This window comes from Monodelphis domestica, chromosome 6, assembly GCF_027887165.1.
Source record: "Monodelphis domestica isolate mMonDom1 chromosome 6, mMonDom1.pri, whole genome shotgun sequence".
Lineage (NCBI taxonomy): Eukaryota > Metazoa > Chordata > Mammalia > Didelphimorphia > Didelphidae > Monodelphis > Monodelphis domestica.
Window position 1 is genome coordinate 64328308 of NC_077232.1, and position 26715 is coordinate 64355022.

The 26715-nt window shown below is 39.1% G+C and overlaps 1 protein-coding gene across 8 annotated transcripts in view; it reads left to right on the forward strand.

Moving 5' to 3' along the window:
- Positions 1 to 26715, forward strand: part of STK33 (serine/threonine kinase 33) — a 331524-nt gene that overhangs the window by 293540 nt on the left and 11269 nt on the right. For 6 of the 8 annotated variants that reach the window (XM_056802150.1, XM_056802151.1, XM_016423420.2 and 3 more), the window contains 2 exons: positions 69 to 154; positions 14104 to 14337. In XM_056802150.1, the coding sequence (XP_056658128.1) occupies positions 69 to 154; positions 14104 to 14337 (320 nt within the window). The remainder of the gene's footprint in view (positions 1 to 68; positions 155 to 14103; positions 14338 to 26715) is intronic. The other 2 variants (XM_056802155.1, XM_056802154.1) reach the window with 1 other exon arrangement.

Below are 26715 nucleotides of genomic sequence, written 5' to 3' on the forward strand. Positions count from 1 at the left end.
TTGAAGTTAGTGTCATTCATTGTTGTTAAGAGAAATGAGAAGTTTCAGGGATTTTTCCTTTCCTGCAGCTAAATACGCTTTGGGACAGCTTCTGAAGGTAGATCCTGCTCACAGAATCACAGCCAAAGAACTGCTTGATAATCAGTGGATAACAGTGAGTTAAAGTATTACTTGTTCCTAACCATTAATCAAAAAATTAAAATCCGTAGGCTTATATAGTCTTTTCCTAAAGCAACCAGATGGTTTTTTCTTCTAAAATTTTATTAAGATGATTCAATTGGACAAGCATTTAGTAGATGCCAATTCTGAGCTGACCTTTGTGCTCAGCACAGGGGCAAAACAAAGGGCAAGAATACATAGTTACTGCCCACTGGTGTTCACAGCTTAATGGGAGGCTTCTTTACTCAGTCATCAGACATTTATTAAGCATTCTGATGTCTTAGGAATTTACTAATCACTAGGCAGTGAGGTGGTACAGTGGATAGAGCACTGGACTTGGAATCAGGAGGACTCATCTTTGTGAGTTCAAGTCTGGCCTTAGACATTTACTAGCTGTGTGACCCTGAGCAAATCACTTTACCTTCCATTTCTTCAGGTGTAAAATGAGACAGAGAAGGAAATGGCAAACCACTCCAGTATCTTTGCCAAGACAATCCCCAAATGACTATTTGCAAGAATTTTTTGTAATGGAGATAAGCCTTTTCTATAAGATCAGAAGTGAAACAAAGATGCCCATTATCACCAATATTACTTATAGCAGTATTAGCGATGCTAGCAAAAGCAATAAGAGAAGAAAAAGGAAGCAGCTAGGTAGCTCAGTGAATTGAGAGCCAGGCCTAGCGACTTGGGTTCAAATATGGCCTTAGATACTTCCCAGCTGTGTGACCCTCGGCAGGTCACTTAACCCCCATTGCCTAGCCCTTACCTGCTCTTCTGCCTTGGAACCAATATTGATTCCAAAACAGAAGGTAAGGGTTAAAAAAAAAGGGTAAAGAGGAAATGAAACTCTTTGTAGAGAACACGATGGCTTATGTGGAAAATTCTAGAGATTCACATAAAAAGTTCATTAAAACTATCAATAATTTTAGCAAGATAGCAGGATAAAAAGTAAACATACATAAATTATCAGCATTTTTATATATTACTGAAAAAGTCCTGCAAGAAGAGATAGAAAGAGATACTACATTTAAAATAACTAAAATAGAATAAAATACCTGGTAGTTTACCTGCCAGAACAAAACCAAGAGCAACAGTGAACATATTATAAAAGGGTTTTTATACAAAGTCAGAGCTAAATCGTTGGAGAATATTAGTTGTTCACAGAGGGGAAGAGCCAATATAATTAAAATGACAATCCTACCTAAGCCAATCTATTTATTCACTGTAATCCCAATTAAATTACCAAAAATTAATTTATTAAGCAAGAAAAATAATAACAATTCATTTGTGTGAATGAAAGATCAAGAATATCAAAAGAATTAATGAAAAAGATGTAAAGAAAGCAGGTCTAGCAGTAACAGATTTTAAATTTTTCAGGGGGAACTCGTTAGCAATTAAAAGGATCAAGAACATTTTCATGGAATAGATGACATAGAAGGAACTAGGAATACTGAAAGGTCTAGGTAAGAGGATGGGCATTCAGAAGATGGGGGACAGTTATTGCAAAGGCTTGGAGATAGAAGATGGAATGTTATTTGTGAAGAACAGAAGACCATCAGTGTAGCTAGACCATAGAGTGCATGAAGGGGGAATAATGTGTAATAAGGCAAGAAAAGTAATTTGAGACCAGCTAGGTTATAAAGGGCTTCAAATATCAGAGGAGGCTTTATCTTTGATCTGAGAGATGATAGAGGACCACTAGAATTTATTGAGTAGGAGAATGAGATGGTCAGAACTACATTTTAATAAAATCAATTGATCAGCTGATTGGAGGGGGAGATGAGTCTTGTGCTAGAGAGACAAATGAAGAGACTATTACAATAGTCCAGATTAGGTGACGAGATTTTAAACTAAGGTGGTAATATGAGTGGAGAGAAAGGAGCATATTCAAGAGATGTTGTGGAGATAGAAATAGCAAGATCTGATCACTGATTGGATATATGGAGGAATAAGTAGTGAAGAGTCAAGTATGAGAACAAAGTTGTATGCCTGGGCACCTGGGTGAATGGGTGGATGATGGTGCCCTTAAGTAGTTTGGAAGAGTTGTACATATTTTAGGAAATATAATGTAGTGGGTTATGGATACATTGAGTTTTCTGTGCCTACATGGCATGCAGATTGGTATAATAGGCTTTTGTCTCTTATTGACTAATAGGCATTTGGTAGCAGAAGTAGTGCTCAGGAGTGAGACCATATATATATGAGACATACACACACGTGTGTGTGTGTGTGTGTGTGTGTGTATGGTGTCAGACATCATCAATTTAGAGATGTGGATTAGACTCATGGAAGTCATAAGGTCACCAAGCGAAGGAATATAAAATGAGAAAGGAAGAAGGCAAAGGAGGAAAGGGGAGGGATTGAGAGGTAGGATATGGATGATGATTCAACAAACAAGACTGAGAAGGAACATTCAGACAGGTAGAAGGAGAACAAAGGGAGAGCAAGTCATGGGAACCCAGAAAAGATGGTCTATAGTGCTACCAAAATGAGCAGTAAGAATGAGGACTGAGAAGAAGTCATTAGATTTGGCTCTAGAAGAGATTACTGGTAACTTTGGTGAGAGAATTTCAGTTGGATAAAGTATTGTGTAAGGTCTCAAGAGGGAGAGATCAATTTGGGATAGGAGGGATCAGGAAAGACTTCCTGGAGAAGGGAATATTTTAATTGCCTTTGAAAATCTAAGTAGAAATTTATCAAGCAGAGCTTTAGTGGAGGTACAGGTGGGGAAAGGATACTCTAGGCATAGGGAGCAGAAGTAGATAGGCAAGATAAGACAAGATAGAGGAGGAATCATATAGTATCATAGGCCAGGTTGTAGTTTAACCCAAGTTGAAAAGACTAGTATTAAATTAGGGTTGGAAAGCACAGATCACAGACAGTTTTTAATGTTAACTAAGACTCTAAGTTTCAACATGCACATGAAATGAGTGTTTTCTACTATTGCTACTACTACTATTTTTTCCCTACACCTAGATAAAGCCATTGTGATTAGCTCAAAGCATAGTGTAGAAGCCAAGAGTACCCATTGCTGAAATTTGGGGCCACTGAAACATCATCAAAAAAACAAATATGATTGAATTATTTGAATTCCCTTATAAGGCTTTTTTCATTATCCAGATATTTCTTTGGAAATATTTCTACATCATTCATTGCAGTCAGTCATCCACCAAGCATTTATTGAGTACCTAATCTCCAACAAACCCTTGAGTAGGTGTTGTTCCTCTAATAAATTGCTTCTTTTCCATTTGGAGGGAGGTGCTTTCAGGAAGAGGGTTGGAGGGAAAAAAAAAGAGTAAAATGCAAAGTAAACAGAATATTGGTTCTCATAGGAAGTTCAAGGGCTGTTTAGGAAATGACACTTACATCTATGAAGCAATGTTAAAATAATCACAAAACAAGCCATTTATCATTCTCACAGTGAAATACTTATCTCTTAGCTATTGTTTTGGACTTTATAAAAAAACACTAACATCTTTATAAAGGTGATGCCACAACTTCCATTTCTAATATCAGCCATCTTCTCAGATTCCAATTCTGTGCCCTACTTCTTTGAACCCCAATTTCTCAATGAAGATTTGGATCTTTAGACTCACTTCTAGCTCTAACATTTCAATGTCCTGAATTCTCGGGTTTCTTACAGTCTTGATATTCTATGAGAAAAAGATTTGTTGAATTCTACTGCCTATTGGATTATCCATCTGGTTGTGTGTTCATCTTTTCTGTCCCATAAATTGAAGAAAATAAGGCCCCATGATAGGTGAGGCCATGTGGTTTAGCTGAAAGAACACTAGTCCTCATTCTAAAACTGGTTCTGCTACTCACTAGTCACGTGAGCCATTTTTTTTATTTTTATGTCTATAATCCACACTTAGAGATGTACTATCATCATGCTTTGGGTTTGTGCTTTTATTATTGGCAGCCTCGTTGCCTCCAAGATCCTCTCTGGTAAAAAGCACCACCCTTCTCTAGTTGTACTAGATGTTCATAATAAAGGCCTAATGTGGAAGACCCCAGCTTGGACTCCCAATAGACTTCCTGTTTCCAGAGATGGCTGGAGTAATTTCCTTGAGGCCATAGTATACTTCAATGGACTTTTTAGATGGGAAGTTTGTATGAATAAAAAAAATCTTTACTTGCTTCTAGGTTACAAATGACAGGGATAAATGGGGAACCTTAGGAATCTGGGTTAGTCATTAAGGAAACTGCTATCATACCAAGTACTCTTGGTCCTAAGTAACAATTCCAGTTTAATGTCATACAAACCTCATATTCTTTTGTAAACTAGGAGTTCATAGGTTATATATTCATGACAAATTCAGTGTATAATTTAGACCTATCTCCCGTGCATTGCCAACTAAAAGCTTACAAATATATCTGGTGGGGGTACTTTCCAGAATCTTACAAATCCATAGCTCCTACTTAAGCTTTCTTTCACCTTTAAGAATCCCCGTGTTCCAGAAATCTGCTCCTTTTCTCTATGAATCACTGAACTATGGTTCATTTATGTCTCCTGAACTACCAAAAACCAATTCTCTTACTTCCTAAGGCATATAAGCCTGCTTTTCTTTCTCCTGAAATGCAAGAGCTTTTTGATACTGTGTCTGTTGTTTTACTCAGACCTATTTAATCAAAAGCCAAATAATACTATGGCTCCTCCCCCAACTTGCACTAACTGGCAAACTGGGTCTCCAGAGGGTGGTTTTAATCTATAGCTTTCAGAGCTAACATGGGTCCTCACTTCTAAAAGTATAGCAAACAAGCCATCACTGGCATATTTCCAACGAATAGTCAGCTAATAGATGTGATTAGCTCAAAGCAATAGCATTTCCTAAAATGTCATAATAAAATCATTAGTTACCAAACATTCCCACCGCAAACCTGAGGCTCACTCTCACATAAGGGTAGTGAGACACAAGTTAAGAGGACATAAGGCAAAATCTAATTCACTCCTTTGGTCCTCAAAGTCTTTTCTTTCTTATGGAGTCCTCACAAAGCTGCCTGAGCTCAACATCTCTTTTGGGCAGATTGTTCAGCTAGGCTTCCATGTCTTTGAGACTCTCTTCTATACTGCCAAGTGTCACTCTCCTTGAAGGTGCTTCTAGGCTCAAGCTTTTCTGTTTCTAGGGCTATCTGGACTGTCTCTGCTCCTTCAGCTGTTTTTCAGACTCTAAAACTTGTTGTGTAACTGTGTTTTTGGAAGATGAATATGGAGAAGGAAAGTTGGAGAGGGAAAGATGAGAAAAGTTCCATCCTTCCTTGAGACATGAAGACCTGAATTCTTCCCTGATTTCTCGATACTACTTCAGCTCACCTGAATGGTCAAAATACAAATTATATTTAGGGCTTATCAGTTTAAAGCCCTTCAATGTCATGACCAATTGTAATTCCTCTAATAAATTGCTTCTTTTCCATTCAGAGAGAGGTGCTACCATTTCCTAATGTGATAATGGTGTTACCTTATTAACACACCAAAAGTGACCTCATCCTATGGTTACATCAACTGGAGTGGGGTGCTAAAATCAAATCCTCTTCCTCCTCCTCCCCCCTTTACATTTGAATTGCTACCTAAGGGGGAAGTTAGGAGGCTCAATGGATTGAAAGTCAGACATAGAGAAAGGAGGAGTTCAAAATAGGATGTACCTTGGTTCACATCTGGCCCTAAACACTTTTTGCCTGTGTGACTCTAGGCAAACACTTAACCTTGATTGCCTAGCATTTTACCACTCTTCTGCCTTGGAACCAATACACAGTATTAAGTCTAAGATGGAAGGTAAGGGTTTAAAAAACATGTTATATAAATGTAGTCCTACTAGGTGTTTTTTTTTTAACTCTACTACATTAAAATGTTTCTTGCTCACCTAAGCCATTGTTCTTGTCCTACTCCATTTCTAAATGCCTCCCCATAGAATATATTTCCATTTAATATCATAGCTTAAGAGAATAACTTAATAACATTAGACCCAGAGAGTTGTCATTAACTGGTTGATATAAACTTGGAGTTAGGTTTTTAGTAGAGTGCTCCAAAGATCTAATTTTGGCCTCTATTTATATTTTATTTTTGTATTTTGCTTTTTTAGAATACATGTTTCTTTGCAACTAGACCATGATGACTCTGGGTAATCTAAGGAAGGTCATTTTGCTGCCTTGAGTTTCTGTTTGTTCATGTCCTATGAGGACAATAATACTTAAATACTTGTGCTACTTGTCTCATAAATAGACCTCACATACCACTATGTTTTACAATTCCCTACCAAAACTATCATGGAATGTTGCTTATTATCACTGACTCTTTATCATGTCCAGCCACTCCATGAAGATATTTTTTTCTAAACTTCCCAAGTACTGAGGATAGTGTTTACACACAGGGGCTTAATGAGCCCTTGTCTTCCTAGTCCCATCCCACCCCTGAAAAAAATGCAGCAAACTCCAGTTGTTCCCCATTTCCTCTAAGTAATACAAATGAAAAATGGCATCTCGGGCCCTTCACAGTCTGACTTCAACTTAGCTTTCTAGTCTCATTTCCTAGAATGCTCCTTCACCTTCTATTTCCTAAACTTATTATGTCATTTTTCCCTAAGATTCACTCATCTCTGCCTTTCAGAATTTTTATCTTCCTTCATGGATCATCTCCGGCCTTAGATCTAGCTGAAATTTCTAAGCTCCTGTTTGAGCATATTGTCTAAATTTCCAGTTTATACCTTTTCCATACCCTATTTGAGTCAGTCAGTAAACATTTAATAAACATTTGTGATGCATCAAGCACTGCTCTAAGAACTAGGGATGCAGAGAAAAGCAAAAGACTGTCCTTTCTGTCAAGGAGGTCATAGCAGAGATGTTAAATACACAGTCAGTGAACCTCCTGCAACCCACAGCACTCCTAAGTATGGACTGAATCAGATTAAAATGTAATTGGGGAGCCATGCCTAGAGATGGGAGGTCCTAGTGTTTTGGGGGTGAAGAGGTGCACCCCTGGGGTTTGGGAAGGATACCTTTTTGCAAGAATGCAAGACTCCTAAACTTAGCTTAAAAATAAAAAGAGAAATTTATTAATTTAGAGAGTAATGTTGAGAATGGCCAGGAGGATGGTACAGGTGGAACAGCAAGATGGAAGGCTGCTCCTTGAGAGAACAGCATGGATGGAAAGGCTATCACCCTGGGAAGACAGCATGGATGGAAAAGCTGTCCCCCAGATGACATCAGTTCTGGGGATTTTATACTCTTTACAAAAGATGCTGTGTCATGGTATGGACAGGACTAGAGTTGTAAACCCTCGAGCATTCAGTCAGGGGTTTGGTTATCTGACTGGGGTCTGCCTGGAGACAGGGAATGGTCCTCATAAAAGATTCTTTAGTTTTAGGGACCAGACAGATGTCTGAGATGTAGTGTGATAGAATCAAGGTGTAGCGTGGAGGTGCATCTCTCTGTCCATCTTAAATCTAAAGGAGGATCAAAAGAGGACAATCATGTCAGGGTCCTATTGGGGCCATTGGATGTTTTAGGCTAGGAATCATGAGGATGTAAGGGAGCAGAGGAATTTCCCTGATGATATCTTGCCCTAGTTTCTGGGGGTACAATGCCCATGACACTAGGTTCAAATCTGGTCTCAGATACTTCCTACCTGTGTGACCCTGGCCAGTTACTTAACCCTCATTGCCTCGCCCTTACCATTCATCTTCTGCCTTTGAACCAATACACAGTAGTAATTCCAAGACAGAAGTTAAGACTTTTTAAAAATGTAATTGGAAAATATTTCACAAAATTTTAAATGCAATAAAATATAGATTCTGCTACATTGTAAAACTAAATCAATAAACAACCTGTAGACATCCTTCTATAAACCTTAGTGGCCCCCATTTGTATGTGAGTTTAGCACCACTGCTTTTCAGCATACTATACTTATCTGTGTACTTCTTGTAGCTCCAACCTCTCCCTCTCCCAAAAAAATCAAAAACAAAAGCGAAAAAATCTTTCCCAATGGAATATAAGTTTCTTGATTGCAAAGACTGTGCCATTTTTATCTTTGTAATCTCAGTGCCTAGCATAGTGCATAGTGTAGCTACCTATTTCTGTTATTTTGCTGAGATCAAATGGAAAATGAGTAAAATGATTTTAAAAGTTGCAAAAGGGTTAGTTCTGATTTTTGCTTTGTACTAAGCTATTTTGACACCAAATAATTGCCCAAATGAGGTAACAACCAGTCACTGGAAAACTGTAGTAAGCACACTTAGAGTTGAACTAAATCCCAGTTGTGAAACTCCTTTTGAGCTGGTTTGCCTAGAGATTTCTCTGTTGTCAGCTGAAGACAATGCATTGCTCGGGCCCACAGGCTATGCAAGTGATTACTGATGAATCATTTAATTGCAGTTACTAATTAATATAATTCAGTTGTGGGCTTGGATGATTTGTCCAAGTTCCCCATCTTTTGAGCCTTTATACCATTTTATTGCTGTCCCTTTGAATTATCTGCTTCAGGAACAATGTGCCAGGAAGCGTGCGTTGAACAAGACTACCCTCAGGAGTTCGGTGTGTGAAGTTTAGAAGAATATCGCCACTTTACAAACTTCTAAAAGACAAAACCCTTTGCTTAACTGTGTACAGCCCTGCGCCATGTACTTCAGAGCCTCTGTTTGAAATAGTCCAGAGCAAACATGGCAGCCCTCTCAGAGGCTCACGGCTCCAAAGACAACCTTTCCTTATGTAACAACTCACACAAAATGTAGTGCTTTTTTCAAAGAGCTCCATTGGATGAAAGATTTCTATCATTTGGTTGATGTTTTGTGCATTTTGTAATGTGTTATCTATAACCAAGGTGTTCTGAAGCAAGTAATACAAAGTGTGTGTACGTGCACACATACTAATGAATATAACAGTACACAGAAAAAGCTTCCTTATGTTTCTGAAGGTCAAATTCAAAGCTGTTGACCCCCCATTGGTGGGACTGTTAGGATTATTTTCTCTGATTTCGTTTTCTTTTACAACCATTGCCATTTTTAAAACATCACCACCACCACCCTTAAAACCCCCAAGTTTCCTAATGGATCTCTCCCCTTCTTTGTACCATTACCTCCCATTCCCTCATCCACCCTATACGTTGCCAACAGATTCAGCTTCCTAGAGCAAAGTCCTTCCAGGATTCCTGCTCCCAATAGGATCAAGTCCAAACTTGTCAGCCAGGTATTTGTCAGTCTGTTCATCCTTCTTTTCCTATCATATCTTCTAGCATCCTCTATACTCCAGGTATTCAGAAAGGACTAACACCTTTGGGAGGAGGGTTTGTCGAGCCCTTTTCAGGGATGCTCGCCCACTTTGGGTGAGCATCTATCTGTACAACCCAGATCTCAAGCTGTAGCATGTGCTTTGGCCATATTATATTAAATTGTCTCAGAAGATGGGTCAGACCAGGTCGAGGGTAACCAACAGACTCAAACTCATCAGTGAGTTAAAGGGGTAGCTGCCCTAAGTATGTGAAGATCTCCTCCAGCAGAATGGACAATGAGAGCAACTATTGTCCTGATAGTCATGTAGGTGCCTGAAGCAGGAGCTGTGGAGCACTTAGAAGTTTGGTCAGACATGAAAGATGTCAAGACTATCCACTGCATCCTGGGCCATCCCCAGTCATTCTGACTTTTGTCTTGCCACTAGACTTGAATGTCCCTGAAAGAGAAAATGAGGCTTAGGACTTTGTGAAACTATGCCTCACGTAAATCCAAGTGATGTCATCGTTCCTCTTCAAAAATGAAAGACAGATTTGAGTATTATTCCCAGAACATCCCATCCTCTTCCCCATTTTTGTTGCCTTTGTTCATGCTGTTCATTCCCCACTTCCCCATGTTACAGAGTTCTTATACCAGTTCAGATGCTAATTATTCAGAGTATTCCTTTATCTTTCTTAGTAGGTTATCTTTTCTTCCTTTAAATCCCCATAGCACCTGGTTTAGACTTTTCCCCACAGCTCTTTTTACATACTGCCTCATCTTCTTATTAGAGTATGAGCTCCTTGAGAGCAGAAATCCTGTCATTCATCTCTATGTTGCTATCAAAGTACCCTGTGGCAAGTCACTTAAATTCCCTGGCTCTCTGTTTCCTGATCTATAAAGTGGGAAGAATAATACTTATACTACCTATCTAACAAATTGTTGTGGGGGAAAAGCACTTTGAGAACCCTAAAGCATTTATTCATCCCCATATACCTTGCGGGGGCCTGCTATAGTTAATGTTCATTAAGTGGCATGATCATTATTATCATACTGAATGCATTCTATGCCTCACTGGCTTCTATTTTCAACAAAAGTATTCCATGATTCAAAGGACTTTCCATCTAAGCAAGAATGATGAGGGTCTAGGGTTGGCATAAAATACTGGTAGAACATAGATGCCAGGCACCTAAATCACTGATGCAAAAATAACACTACTGCTTTTACTTTGAAGAACTAGGGTGCACAAGACCATCTTTCAGTAGTAAATGTATTTTTAATACATTATGTATTAAATGTTTATTTCAGAATGCCAGCAGGTTGCAAGCCCAGGCAGGTCCCACCAAGCTGAATAGACTTTGAGGATAGGCCTGGCCCAAACTGTATGTCTGTGTGATTGGGGAACTCACCTAGCTAAGTTCAGAGAACCTTAGCACCAGAAGGATGCTCACCAGGTGTGTCTATCACTACAGTTGCTCATGACAAACAGTCAGAAAAGCCTAGTATGTGACCACTGGTGGAAGAAGTAGGATGCTGATGAGATGACATATCCCTGAAGTAGTTCAAGTCTGTCTAAATTGTGTTTTGTCTTTGATGCTGGTCCAGATTTGCTATTCAGTTTAGAAAGCACACTTCCCTTTCACTTTGAGAGATAAATTCCTAATGTCAATAATAGATTAGAGAACAGTGTAATACAGTAGAAATATCTGTGGATTTAGAAGTCCAATGACGGATTTGAATACCAGTTTTGCCACTTAATTCATATGGGAAATTCACCTCCTAGTTTCTCATTTTCTTCATGCTTTACAACAGGTGGATAAAACCCAATTGATCTCTGAGGTTACTCCCCACTCCAAAGCCCTTGATCCCACATTTATTTTCACAGAGTACTAAATATTCAAAACCTCATAACAAGTCAAGTTCCAGAAACACACACTTTTCTCATCATAAGGAAATGGAGTAAAATAAGAAATTTTTAGGTAAATGCTTTGAGAAACCTAACCTCTCCTAATTTCTCTTTGCAAGCTGCTCTGGGTCTGACACCTAGGCAGACAGATATGAGCTTGCTAGAATCAGCACATCTATTTTCTTTTCTGAACATCCTCAAAGTGGCTAGCTAAGCCCTGGGATATCTTCCATCTACTCACTCTGAGGACATTGGTTCAGTTCTTAAGATGGGGATTTCATGATGCTTCAGGGTGGTTTGAAAAGTACATTTGGGATCAGGACTTAGAGTATCAGCTTGGGGTACTTAGAGTATCAGTATTGGCTTGGGGGCCAAATTGACTTCCTGGAGGTCCCCTAGACACTGACCCTAAGCAGATTCAGTACAGGCAGTATATATCCAACAGACTCCCTTAAGAACTAGAACAATCCCATTCTCTTGTGACAGATCAGGATGGTGTTGACCAAAATATTCACACAGGGACTGGGGTTATGCTGCACCTTTCACTTTTACATTCGGCTCTATTGAATATTTATGCTGTAACCCAGAAGCTAAGTCTGAGGTTCCACGGATCTGAAGATGTTTCTCCCATTCCTTACATACTGCTTTAAAGGATTTCTTTCTGTTCCTAGATACTTGCTTTATGAAAGTGTAATTAATGATTATATAGAGTATTTTTACTTGGCTACCTCTCCTTCTATATAATAACCCTAAAAAAAAATTTGCCAGCATTAAAAAAATATTATCTCATTTTATCCTTTACAACAAGCCTGGGACGGAGGTGCTGTCACCATTTTATAGATGAGAAACAGAGGAAGGCAGAGGTAGTATCTGAGGACAAACTTGAACTCAGATCTTTCTCACTGCAGGTCAAGCTCTCTTACTTTTTCTATGTTTGTATAAAAATGTTTTAAATGCATATGTTATATATTTCTACACGTACTTCATATGTATTTGTACATATACAGCAATATATAGAGTATATGCATATTCATAAATAATACATATATAAATGTATAGTTATATACTTTTTCTAGGTGTACAAATATCCTATATACATATACTATATTTTATGCCATGTATATATATATTCTGTATATGTATCCATGTGTATTTCATATGTGCTATACATACCTACATGCATATATATATATATATAGAGAGAGAGAGAGAGAGACAACTAGGTGATGCAGTGGACAATCTAGGACATGAGATAAGAAAGTGTTATGAGATGAGATGTCAGGGTTTAATTATCCATACTATTTAAAGTACTAAGTATTAAATATTAACATTAGGGCCTGGAGTCAGGAAGACCTGAGTTCATATCCAACCTGAATACTTCCTAGCTGGGTGACCCTGAGCAAGGCACTTAACCCTACTTGCCTCAGTTCCTCATATGTAAAATGAGCTGGAAAAAGGAAATGTAGACTACTCTAGTATCTTTGCTGAGAACCCCCCAAATGAAAACAAAACAGACCTGATTGTCAGTTATCTCATCAGGAAAATGAGGGGATTAAATTGGGTGGACTTGAAGGGAGAGGTATGATGAATAAAAGAGAATAAAGAAAAGAAAACCCCAAATGGGGTCATGTCACATCAGATGTGACTGAAAAAACTGAACATATAAAAATTATATCTATAACATATATACATGCATAGTAAATGCTATAGATAAAAGCTAAATGAGGGTGGTTTTGTAAAAAATAGAGAACACTGAGCAAATTTATTCATTGAAATGCTTCTTTTGTTTCCTAATGCTAATCTCTAACCAAGGTCCTGGACTTTTGTTTATGACATGAGTGTCTGCCAGTAAAGAAAAAAATGCTTAAGTTCCACAAGTTACATGTGAATGCCATGGGTCTTGAATTTTGGAGGAACTAGGACTCAGTTTCAAGCAATATTTCCACATATGTGGCTTGAGTATATATATATATATATATATAAAGCGTTGTAACTGATTAACAACTATACTAAAACCCCCATAAGGGAATATTATCTAATTCAAAGTGTTTATCTTGGGAGTCTATAGAAAGATTGTAAGAATGGTACCATTCCTTGAAACTTTTGGGAACTGTTGCTCTCAGATTCTAGCCTGCATTCTTTTGAATATTCTCTCCATTATAAATCTTTGTCCTTTGAAGATACTTTTGATTTTTGAAAACAGCTAAAAAATGGAAGTAGAGGCAGCTATCACCCTGGTTCTTACTGATGATTCTTCTTTCATTCCTTTTTAAAAACCCTTAACCTTTCTCTTAGTATCAACACTATTGGCTCTAAGGCAGAAGAATGGTGAGGGCTGGGCAATTAGAGTCAAGTGACTTGCCCAGCATCACACAGCCAGGAAGTGTCTGATGTCACATTTGAACCCAGGACCTCCCATCTTCAGGCCTGACTCTCTATCCACTGAGATGCCTAGCTACCTCTCTACTACTTTTTAAAAGGGAAAGGGAAACTTCATTCAACAAAGATGCTCACTGAACTAGAAACTAGAAACTAGAAAACAGAGTACATATGAGGGTTCAAGTATTTTTACCTCCCAAACTAGCTTTCTTTTTCCTCCACCATTTTGCTTGATTATTATTTAAACTCTTCTGATGTAATTGCTCTCCAGACTTTTATCATAGTTTCATCTTAATATGACTGTGGAAGCTATGAATTCTAAAGGTGCCTATTTTTTGATATGGCACATTTTCCTGTTTGATTATACCTGAAAATAGTATACATGCTATGAGATGAAATAAGACAAGACAGTGTTTAATAATCCATTCTGCTTAAAGCACTAACCATTAACTTTAACATTAGGGCAATACACTGACCCCTATGAGACCTACAAATGTCCTGGAGCTGATGAAACAATGGAAGAACCAGCCAGCAAGTGATGAAGAAGATTTGGATCACTTAAAGGATGATCTCGCTTCCAAAATCCACATGTATACAGCCTTCCAATCAGAGAACAATGTTGACCCTAAGAATACGGACAGTAATAGTAATACAGATGATAGTAGTGGCCAATCCCCCCTCACCACTGGAAAGCAGGTAGGAGATTAGAGTTTCCTCCCCTCCAAAATGTTCCAAAACCTTCAGGCCTGCCATAATGGCTGATTTGTTCCTATTTGGAATTGTTTCTGATTCTCAAGGCTTTTAGAATTCTAGAAAGTCAGAGCTGGCAGATGCCCCAGAGGACATCTATTCCAATGCTCACCTAGGCAGGAATTCCCCTACAATTTAATTTAAAGGGGTTCATAACTATTGAGGAGGGAGGAGTGGACCTGAGGGTAGGCACAGAGCTTTAGAATTCTTCATGGGTGAGAAGGAGAGATTGGTGTCCAGATGGGAGGGAGACAAGAATGGGAAATCAGCAGAAAAATTGGGAATAATGGGAGATCCTGGTGGAATATGGAGGAGAGACACCTGGGTCAAGGGGAAGGACCTTATGGGGATGAATCTCTAGAATGTAGCCAGATTGCTTCTCAGAGAACAGACCTAGAGTTGATCACCAGGCCCATAGTGCTTTCCAGCCTGAAGCTTGATAGAGTCTATTACAGTGTATGCTCCATTGATGTACCCTTCCAGATCACAGGGGCACCTTTACATCATGGTTAGGCATTGGGAGAAGGAGGAACAGAGTACTCTTCATAAATTTACCTTTGCTAACTGTCAAGATTGTCATTCAGAATGTTGATCCTGATCCATCTATCTGAGATGCCAGAACAGTAGAGTCACCAAAAGCCATGGGTAGACTTGGACTGCCAGAGTCCCAGGACCGTTGATTTCCAAGATCCTGTCAATTTTGACCAAAGCTCATCTAAGTGGTTGAGCAAAACCTCAGGAACACAGCTGTCACTGGTCTTGGGACATCAGGTTATGCCCACCCAAACTTTTCTATGTTTTTGGTGCCCTCAAACTTTAGGCAGCTGGTAAATCTCTGCCTCTTCCCCTCATTCAGTGTTTGAGAACCTGCTGCTGCAGATTACAAATTACCCTTTGCTTCTATACAATGCCCAGGAATTCCTAAGGGGCACACAACACAAGTGAACACATACATAAACACATAGGGAAAGACACTTGGGAGCAGCAAATTCCCTAGAGCCCCACTCCATCCCTAAGAGGGCCTTATTTCATGACTTTCTTACTAATCTTCCTGTCAAGAAGCACATCAGAATAATGGGCCAACCTCAGCATCACCATTACCCCCCTAAAAAAACCTTGAAATTCTCCCTGCTTTTATCTGGTGTCTACCAGCAATATCTTGGGGGCTAAAGAAGCTGATGCCCTCATTAGGAATCTTAGTAACAATTCGTGCGTCTTTGGTCCACAGATCAACTGGCCTAACAAAGAGGGCTTAGGTTGTTGGGAAGTATTTTCTAGACAGCAGAAAAGAGACAGTGGCTTATCTATAGTTTATGGTAACAAGTCATCCACCAGATAAATGAACAGTGATTGAATAGTGGTGACAGAAATCTGCTAATAATGTAAGCCACTGGACAAGAAATATTTATTAAGTACCTACTGTATCCCAGGTTCTGGGGATTCATAGACAAAGATGAAATAATTTCTGTCTTCTGGGAGCTTATATTTTTTTCAGAGGAGACAGAATGTACATAATAAGTGCACTCAAATGTATACCATGTACATAAATAAATATGTAAGATATATAAAATAAAAACAAGGTAATGGGGGGGTCTTAAAAGTCTTCATATAGAAGGTGCTAATTAAGTAGAATTTGAAGGAATAAAAGGATTCAAAGAAGAAGAGGTAAGGAGGGAGGATATTCCAGGTGGGGCAGTGGACAAGAGAAGGGATGCAGAGCAGAAAAAGAAACAAAATATTAAAAAGCAGAATAGCCAAATAATGGAAGTTCTGTTTTATACTTTAGGCAATAGGAACCAATAGAGCTTATTGAGTAGGAGAATGACTTGGTCATACCTATCTTTAGAAAATTCACTTTGGTGGCTGAGTGTAGAATGAATTGAAACAGAATGCAGACATGAGGCAGGGACACCAGTTTAGAAGGGGCTCATGAACTAGTCCAGGATAGAGGTCATGGGGTCTTGAGTGGGATAGCAGCTCTGTGAGTAGAGAGAGGGCAATAATATAAAAGATGCCAAAGTAAAGGTGATCAGATTTGCCAGTAGATTCAATACCCAGATTGAGTGAGAGTGAGGAATGGAGGATGACAAAGAAGTTGAAAGCCTGGATGACTAGAAGAATAATGTTTTCAACAGTAATTGGGAAATTTGGAAGAAGAGAATATTAAGAGGAGGCTACCAGTTTGAGTTTGGTTTTAGACACATCGAGTTTGAGATATCTTTGGAACATCCAATTTGAAATGTTCAAAAAGTAGTTGGTGGTACAAGACAGAGTTCAGGATGGAAGGCTGAGTTAGAAGTATAGATGTGAGAACCATCTGCATATAGATGATAACTAAACCCGTAAGGGAGCTGGAGAAATCACTAAGCAAGATAGGATGGGGAAAAAGGTAAGAGGGTCCAGGACAGAACCTTAGAGGATACCTACAATATTTTGTGCAGTGTAGATAAATATCCAACCAACACAATTTCAAATGAATAAACAGACAGGTGGAAGAAGACACAAGGAGACAATACCATGAAAACCTAGAGAGAAGAAGTATCCAGGAAAGGTGAGCAATCGTGTCAGATGCTGTAGATTGCTAAAGAAAGGTGAGATCTTTGAAGGATTGATATAAGTATGAGCAATCTGTTCATCATTTTATGCATACTCCTAAAAGAGAAATGCTAAACAATAACAGTTCATTGAGTTTCCCTTCCCTGGAGTCTTCCTCCAACAGATTATGTGACTTTAGGAAATCATATAACCCCTGAGGGTCCCTATAAATCCCCAGTCAGAAAATCAATCAAGTAGTATCAGGCACTGTGCTAAGTGCTGGAGATACAAAGACAAAAAAAAATAAAACAAACAAACAAAAAAACTCACAAACCAGTCCTTGCCTTCAAGGAGCCCCAAGTATAAAGATTGGGCAACATTGTAGAGAATGCATTACTTAGTGTGGGATGGGGACGTTCCTCACAAGGAACTCCTAACACTATTGAATCCTAGATTTGGTTAGAAAAACAAACCAAAACCAAAAAACAATTTCACAACTTGGATGTCAATTTCCCAGACTTCCCGGGGTTGTGCTTTTGCAAGTAGCCAAGCCTTTAACTGGCTTCCTTATGTTGTGTCCACACAAGGCTATTCTCATGCAAGGGGATATTTCCTGCAGCTTTGAAAAGCCCATGGTATAGCATTCTCAGGCTGAAAGAGTAGAAAACTGTGTTTGTCATTTCAGGTTCAGCTTAGAACATTCAGTGAATTTCAGTGGATGTTTTGAAAGTGTGAGCTTTGGGTGGAATGTTGCAGGGTTTGTGGGACCCAAAGTAAAGACAAAGCAATCCCTGCCCTTAAGGAGATTATATTCTCCTGGGGTGTGTGTGTGTGTGTGTGTGTGTGTGTGTGTGTGTGTGTGTGTGTGCATACATAACATGCTCACAGTTAAGTAAATTCAAAGTGATTTCAAAATGGAGAGGAATCTAACAAATGAGAGGCTTTAAAATCTTTATAACCTGAAGGCAGCTAGAGATTCTAGAAAGCAAAGGAGAAAACAACATAGTTAAAGGGTGGGCAAGAGATGCAGGCCATGTTCAGAGAACCCCTAGAAGGCCAATGTGGCTGCAGAATAGTGGACATGTAAAAAGGAGGTGAAAATGAGATTCTAGAGTACTTTAAATGCTAGGCCAAGGAGCTTACATTTTATCCTAGAGGCAATGGGGAGCAACAGAACATTTTTGAGTGGGAGAGTAGTGTTGTAAGACCTATGGTTTAGGAACCCTAATTTAGCAGCTATCTAGAAAGCTGAAGCATAAAGGAAAAAGACTAGAAGCAGGAGGTGGATAAAATGGCCATTGCAACTTTCAGGCAAGAAGTGATAGCCTGATTTAGAGCTGTAGCTGGAGAGAGGGATAAAAGAAAAAGAATGTGAGGTATGTGACAGATAAAATGGACAACGTTTGTCAACTGTTCAATTTAATGGGACATCATGGATGAGAGATGCATGGCAGGAAATTGATGGCAGAATTGGGACTAGCGTTTAGGAGAGAAAGAATAAGGTTAGAGACACAGATTTGGGAAGCACCTATATAAAGCAACTGAATGCATGGGAGTTGATAAGAGAGTGTTTAAAGAGAAGACGGGGCATAGGTTGCAGCTAAGTGGCTCTGTGGATAGAAAGCCAGGACTAGAAATGGGATGGCTTGGGTTCAAATATGACCTAAGTCTCTTCCTAGCTGTGTGACCCTGCACAAGTCACTTAACCCCAATTGTTAAGCCTTTAAAAGTATTGGGGGGGGGAGTGCTTTTCAGGATAGCTATGTTTGAAGGGTGGATGATGACCCAGTAGAGAAAACCAAGAAGAAATAGGAAGATGGGCAGGGGAAAAAATCATGTCAGAACAGCCTCATAGCAACCATCAGAAGTGAAAGGATTCCTGGGAAGGAGATTAGAGTTGAAGAAAGTTGATAAGAGTCAAAAGCAGAAGAGAAATAAAAAAGGATGAACTTTAAGCAAAAGCCAGTGGTTAATTATTTTAGTTATATGGTGAAGTTGGAAACAAAGTTACAGAGGGATTGAGAAGTAAATGGAAGGTGAGGATATGAGTGTAACTGTAAAAGGGAGATGAGATACAAGTTATTACTTTGAAGGGATGCCAGAGGCAAGTGAAGGTTTTCTAAGAAAATACATGTTTGTTAGGGTTGCAGAAGGAGATAATGGATGAGGAGATATAAAAGATAAGGAGGAAAAAAAGGAATTATTTGTGTGGCTAGTTCCTAGGATAGAAAAGAGGACATGGGATCAAGTCCACAGGTAATAAAATGTGGAGAGGAATTTCTTGAGAGGGAATGGATGTTTTTGGCCATAGCAGCGCATGAAGTGTACTGTCTCCAAGAAGCTAAGATTTGCATTGGTGACAGAAATATCCATACTAACAAAACCACAGATCTGTTGAAATATTGAAGAAATCCAAGATAACACTGCAAATGAGTTTTTAAAATGTTTCCTCCTCCTTTTCCTTTCACTCTAGCCAGAAACAGCCTCAAAATAGTGAGTGCTCGTTGGAATCACTTTCCAGCTGTATAACTTAAAGGCTGAGATCAGGGTTTTTTAGGCTCATAATTGTTACTTCTTTGGGACCAGGTACAGTGTTTCAGAGTCACCCTGAGCTGTACCAGCTGTTTATAAAAAGAGTGATAAAGGGTACTTCACATTATAGGGCTGGAAAGTATAATGTTCTTAATGCATTATAGGAATCAATATGCATTTGTTGTAAATTATACAGAAGTCAGGTTAATGTTAAGGAGTTACTTCTGTTCTTTCAAGTCCTCATTAACAGTACACAGTGGAGTTTGAACTGATGACCTTGTAAAGCAGCGAGAATTATTGATGGGACTGAGAAATTTAAAATTCTGAAGTGATAGGCTAGGTATAGGGCTGGCCATTTACTCTTGTGTCCACACGTGATTCATATAATAATTAATACACTTGACAAGATACTAAACACATTTCCATTCAACTTATTCTCTGTGTATTGAACTGCTTTAGTTATAGAATGTGAGGGCTGGAAGGAACCATATAGGTCAACTTATTTTATTGCCTTCCTTATACAGAATAGAAAACTGAGGATAATTGAGAGGGAGTAATGATCTAGATAGGGAGACAGACAGACAGACAGACAGACAGACAGACAGATAGATAGATAAATAGATAGATAGATAGATAGATAGATAGATAGATAGATAGATAGATAGATAGATAGATAGATAGAGTTTTAGTAGGAACATGCATTTGGGCTACTTGGTATCTTAACCTTGTAATGACATTTCTTACATACTTTGTATGGTAACTATCAGGCTATGGACATTCAGTTAATGTTTCTGTTTATTAGTAATCCTACAGATTCCCTGTGGTGGGCTCTTAATCAACTGAACTGGATACTAATAAAATAAAGGCTTAAACTCTGGTAGTCATCAAATGAGGCACCTCGCAAAATGTTACTGATTGCTCCAACATATCACTTAGCATTTGTTCCTTAGAGTAACCTGATAGATGATAAAATTCTGCCATTACTCATTAAGCTGCAAAGACAACTGGAGGGAAATTATTGAGTCTGCCAATTAAGTTGGCCCCTAACAATGACAGGGAGGGGAGAGGGGTTGGCATGGAGAAATGAAATCATCTGATGAATCAGAGCTCTGACTGGATTTCAGATTTCTTGCTTTGGCATTTCGTAATTGGAAAGAATTCCTGGTTGTCACAATACTCATTGAACACAGTCCTGAATGAACTAGTGTAATGCAAATATAAGATAAAATCCTTGGCCAATGATTTATGTTCAATGAATGAATGGCCTATTAGGGGAATTTTTTTGGAGGGGGGTGGATATTGTCTGTTAGCATAATTGACACTTTCTACTATGAAAAGAAAAGATAAGGTATCTGACCCTCAGAAACAAAAAACAATTCTCATGATGGCTGAAGTACTAATGTATTTGGGTGGTATTCCTCTGCAGAATGATCTCTTCCCATAAGCTTTAAAAATAAACAGCCAAGACATTGTACACAGAGACTGATAGACTGTGGAACAATCGAATGTAATGGACTCCTCCATTGGTGGTAATGCATCGATCCTGAACAACCCAGAGGGTTACAGGAGAAAAAAACACTACCCACATCCAGAGGAAAAACTGTGGGAGTAAAAACACTAAAGAAAAACTACTGCTTAATGACATGGGTCGAAGGGGATATGAATGGGGAAATAGACTCTAAATGAACGTCCTATTGCAAATACCATCAACGTGGAAAGAGGTACATGAACAAGAACACATGCGATACCCAGTCAAACTGCACGTCGGCAATGTGATGGGTGGGGGAAGGGGAGGGAGGAAAAGAAAATAATTTTTGTAACCAAGTAACAATGTTTGAAATTAAAAATTAAAATAAAAAAAAGAAAAGGATCTAAGTAAATTCCAAAGGACACATGATAAAAGATGCAATCTATCTCCAGAGAGAAAACTGATGATCTCTGAGTAATAATTGAAGTTTCTTTAAAAAATAAAAACAAACACTATTTTTTTCTCAAAAAAAAAAAATAAATAAACAGCCAAGGGAGCAAGACCTTCATAGAAAATAGTTTCCCATTAACTTGAAATTAGAGTGTAAATGCATTGCTATGTCATAAAAAAAGTCAGGGTTTTTTTTTTTTTAATCACTTAATTCCATGGGATGAGAGAAATCTTATTTACATTTTGAGCAAAATCGAACTCGATTTCAACTCACCAGACATATGTGGATAATGAACAAAGTTACCATGAAACTATAGGATGTTAGAGTCAAAAAAGAAATTTAGAGTTAATGGCACATCATTCTTCAGAGGAAGAGGCAAGAGAGGAAATTATTTAACCAAGCCACACAATTAGTAAGCAAGAGAGCTGGGAGAGACTCAGGATATACCTCTTGTCTCTCAGTGGTATTTTGATTTTGTTTTCACGAGACAAAGCTCCTTTGCATGCTCTTTTGGTCTTTTCCCCCCATGGATCCTAGGGATGAGTGGGTGATTCAACCTTTCTTAGAACATGTTTTAAGTTGTATTGATAGTTTTTATTTTTAAACAACAAAAATATCCTGATATCCTGTCTCTACCCTAAAAGACTTCCTCCATTGTCACAAAGAAAAACAATTAAGCCAAAGCAAGCCTCTAGTGCAGATATACCACCTATGACTCTTTTAGTCCACTACCTGTCTGCCAAAGTAAATGAGGTCCACCACACATTGTCAGGTGAACTTGCAACTCTGGGACATAGAAACACATTGTTAGGGAGTTTAAATCCAAATTCTTGGTGGAATCAGTCTTTAGGAAAGCAGGCTCTGTTATTTCCTTCATTTTCAAAGCCAATGTCAACACTATTATCTTGGGAATAGTGAGAATTAGTCATGTGTGGACGCTGCCCACATGATTATTGTCATCGTTGTTGTCTCATCCTATCCCATTTGGCAGAGCCTTCTTAGTCTCACAGGATTTTACCATGATCTAGAAGTCAGAGCTGTTGATCTGTGGAGACAGGAGCATGGCAGCAGCTGCTCCCAATATCCTTTACAAGGGCACCAGCTTCTCTATTACTCTGAGGCTGCCTGTAGGCAATAGATAAAAGTAAGGAGAAGTCAGGCTCCTGGGCTACTCCTGTTTTGGGCCAACCCATTATTCTGTGCTGATTAAGCTCAGGGTGTTAAAAGGCTGAAGAACAAAAGAGGAAGAGAGGCTTCTGTGTTGCAGAGTAAGGCAGTTCTGGATAATCCAGTTGGCATGACAGTTTTTCTGTGTGTCTCTTTTGTTTGCATTCCTGGCAAAAGTGTCATCCAGTGGGCTGTAATGTGACATGCCTGAATTCTTAAACAGAGTACACCAAAGGGCATAGACCTTCAGGAATGGCCCCAATGAAAGGTCAACATCCCTGGACAGCCCCACTGGAGTTTTTTCATATTCTGTTGGTCATTGTTGTAGAGTAGCCTGCAAGATCAGAGGACCCTGGCACAAATAACCCAAAGCCTTTCTCAAATGACCCCTTCACCATCCCCTTCTTGATTCACTTTATGGAGATGCATCCATTTGTTGCTCTAGTTTCCCAACAGACTATTGCAAGACAACTAAGATTTGAAATGGTCTGTCCCTCCCTCCTTTAAAGCAGTTTTTCCCCCTCTGTTCTCCCTGAGTGGTTGCCTTCCTTCAAATGCATGAATAAGAACAGCTTGGTTATCATGCTTTAATACACTTTCCATATAGATCCTACCCAGTGGAGTTGGATTGCAATGAGCAGCATTTCAACCCCAGAAGAATATTATTCCAAGTCAGGATTGCACAGCCTAATGTCTTTGCCTTTCCATTCTCTCTTTTCCTGAACATTGATATAGTAATGAAAATGAGTGTGTCTGAAGCTCAGTTTTAATAAAATTGGCCAGCATGCCATTTTAGAGAGCTTATCATTTTGGATGGATTTTTCCTCCCTACTTGGGACGCATATGTCACAGGCATTAATGTCAGTGGGCTCAGTCCTATTGGGCCCTGCTTACTGAATCAAGACCATGGAATTAGTCCCCATGTGCTGGAGCTGAAAGAAACTGGCATTCCTACCTAACTTACAAGTTAGATTTCATTTCTAATTAAATCTATACAGAATTTAAGATCTCTGAGACTGGAGGTAGAACCTGGAAAAGGTTGGAGAACCAAGTCCCTCTGCTTCTAGAAGCATCAGAGAAGAAGCAACCTTCTCAAGTCTGCTCTTCTCTTGTCCTGGAAACAGCAGGATTTTGCCAGGAGGTGAATGGCTAGTACCTAGCAAAACCAGGGGGGGGGGGGGCAGAACCTGTAGCTGAAATGTCCTGGCACTTTGGACTTCATATTGGTCTATAATTTTAATATGACTCTAGAGATGGTTGCTATGGTGATAAACCACTTTACTTAAATAGCATGTATTTTTACTCAAAATTCAGAGAAATGGTAACAGTTTCTCGTAATCATGCCCTGGTATTAACTCGCAATGATACGCCTAGAGCTTACAGGTTTTGCATCCATTATCACCAGATGAGTTCATCAGGTTAAAGTTATGCCAGTGAATAACAAGATATGTATATTTAGCCCCAATTTTCTTAGAGCATATCTCCCCTTGCACACATGGTGTCCCCTTTGGAAATTAATCATTTGAGCTAGAGGAATTTGGCCCAATGTACTTGAAGTCACTGAATTATAGAATCATAAGGTTGGCGGAAACCTTGAATGGTCATCCTTTTGCCTCCAGGTAGAACTTCACCTAAACTTCTCCAGACAAATGAGAATCTGCTAAGGATATAAGGCTAGCAGTGCCCAGACTGTGCCCATCCAGCCCAGGATTTTGTCTGACAATATTTTAAAGGAAGGGATGAATGTTACTGGGTAGGTAGAGGGGACAAGAGATCTACCTAAGTGCTGATGCTTTTAGATTTTGGCAAATGAGGCTGTCTTTTTTTCTGTGCCTGCCCATTAGGATTTTATGGTCTTTGATCAGATACCTCATTGACCTTTATTTTTCTATATGGAAGTGTTTTCTTACTTAAAGAAATACATACTTACTACCTGTGTGACCTTGAGTAAGTAACTCCATCTCTCTGGGGCTGAGTTTTCTGATCTGTAAAAATGATGGGGTTGGACAAGACGATCTTTTTAAATTCTAAAAAGTCTAGAGCCACCAATACTCCACTCTGCCTTCCCTTTCCCCAGTGGCTCTTCTGTCACAAGCAAGGAGGTTAGGGAAATGAATGATGAAGTTAAAATCAGACCCAGCTTCCTTCCTTGACTCCTATGTGGAAAGGTTGGCACAGTCTCCCAGAGCCTCCCTTCCTCATCTCTAAAGGGCAATTTCATTATTTACCTCACAGGCTTCTTGTGAAGCAAACTACTTTGTGAATCTTAAATCACTCTAAACATAGAAGTTATTATTGTGCTCTGGTGCCAAAATCAACCTGAAGCATTCACTCAACCCCAGCTTTGGAGGCACCATGACTTGATAAAGTCTAGGCTTCAGATGCTGACAAATTTGTCTTTCTCATATGTAGACCTAAGTTACCTTTCTCTTAGAATTGTAAACCTGGAGCTGGGATGAACTTCAACAGCTAGCCAATCTACTCATCCCCTATTTTAGAAACTGGAACCCAAACTGGAGTAGGATTGAGGTATCTCTTGCCCAGGCTGCATGGGTAGTGTCTTAGGTACCATTTGAACATAGGTTCTCTGACTCTAGAACCAGTAGCTTTCTCATTCTACCATCATGGCCCACCTTTCCACTTTGCTGTTGGGTATAAGCACAGCCTGCCCTCTGTACCTAGACCATACTTTCCCTTTAACCTAGCCTTCTAAAATACTTCTCTTTATGTGACCAATGAAGGCATCTCCCTCCCCATGAGGCATCATCCCAGGCACAGTTTAAATTATTTTTCCCTCATTGGTTTTTTAAATCATGCTGAGTCTAGAGCTATCCTTTGCTACTCTTATGTTTTATCTGATATGATACTTATTGATCTGGTACATATTATAGATACAATGCCTCCATGTGTGTAAGCTCCATGAGAGCAGGAACTGTATTGTATCTCCATTTCTTAGCCTCATGTTTTGCATATGGTAGGCACTTAATACATATACTGATTTTTATGTATTTATTTTTAAACCCTTACCTTCCATCTTGGAATCAATACTGTGTATTGGTTCTAAGACAAAAGAGGGGTAAGGGCTAGGCAATGGGGGTTAAGTGACTTGCCCAGGGTCACACAGCTGGGAAGTGTCTGAGGCCAGATTTCAACCTAGGACCTCCTATCTCTAGACCTGGCTCTCAATCCACTGAGCTACCCAGCTGCCCCCTTTAATACATATTTATTGACTCAAATGAAACTCAGAGGTAGGAATGTATAGGAGGGAGGACACTTAGAGTCAGGAAGTCCTGGGATCATGGCCCACTTTAGACACCTACTAGTTGTGTGACTGGGAAAGTCACAGACTCTCTGGGCATGTTTTTATTCACCTATAAAATGAAAGGATTGTATTTGATGCCAGGCTTTTACTGTTTTCTACAATTAAAATATCTTCTACCTCTTGGTGCCACACACCCCACCCAGTTATAAATGCAAACATACTTTAATGTCCACTTAAAATTCCATCTACTCAGTGAAGACAGCTTTGATCATCTTGACTGGAAGTTAACTCTGTCATCTAATCTAATAGCATTTTATACTCCTGTTGCATGTGTAGACTCTGGGAATCCTTATCCCAGCTTTCAGTTGGACTGAAAAAATGGGTCCACAGAAGGTGACTATTAGGGTCCTTCAGGGATTTAGGGAGCACTGAAGGCTTAAGGGTTAAGGTTGTAATTTATATTCAAATTATCTGTAGCCTTATCTTCTCTTCCCAACTCATCTGTAAGCCCACTGGGAGAAAGAATTGTTTGTCATTTATCTTTGCTTATCCACCATTTCCCATCATAGTGATTTTCATATAGTAGGTTATAGCTCATGAGTCCCACTCTGGGGTGCTTTCTCATGATTATCAGTTAATATCATTTAGTCAGCCAGAGTTAATTTTTTAAAAGGAATATTAATTGAAGTGGTAAAATTGGTAGAGGTGGTAACAACATTCTCCCAAAATTCCTGTGGCATACCCTCCCATGAGTACATACAGAGCCTAGAGGAAACTAGGCTTAAGCTTAGAGAGCACATATGACAAGAATAATTAAGGGATTCTTCCATAGGTGTGCTGTGTAGTCTTTTGGACTCTATACAACCTTGAACCTACTTTGCTCATCATGTCAAGTTTGTTCTTGACTCC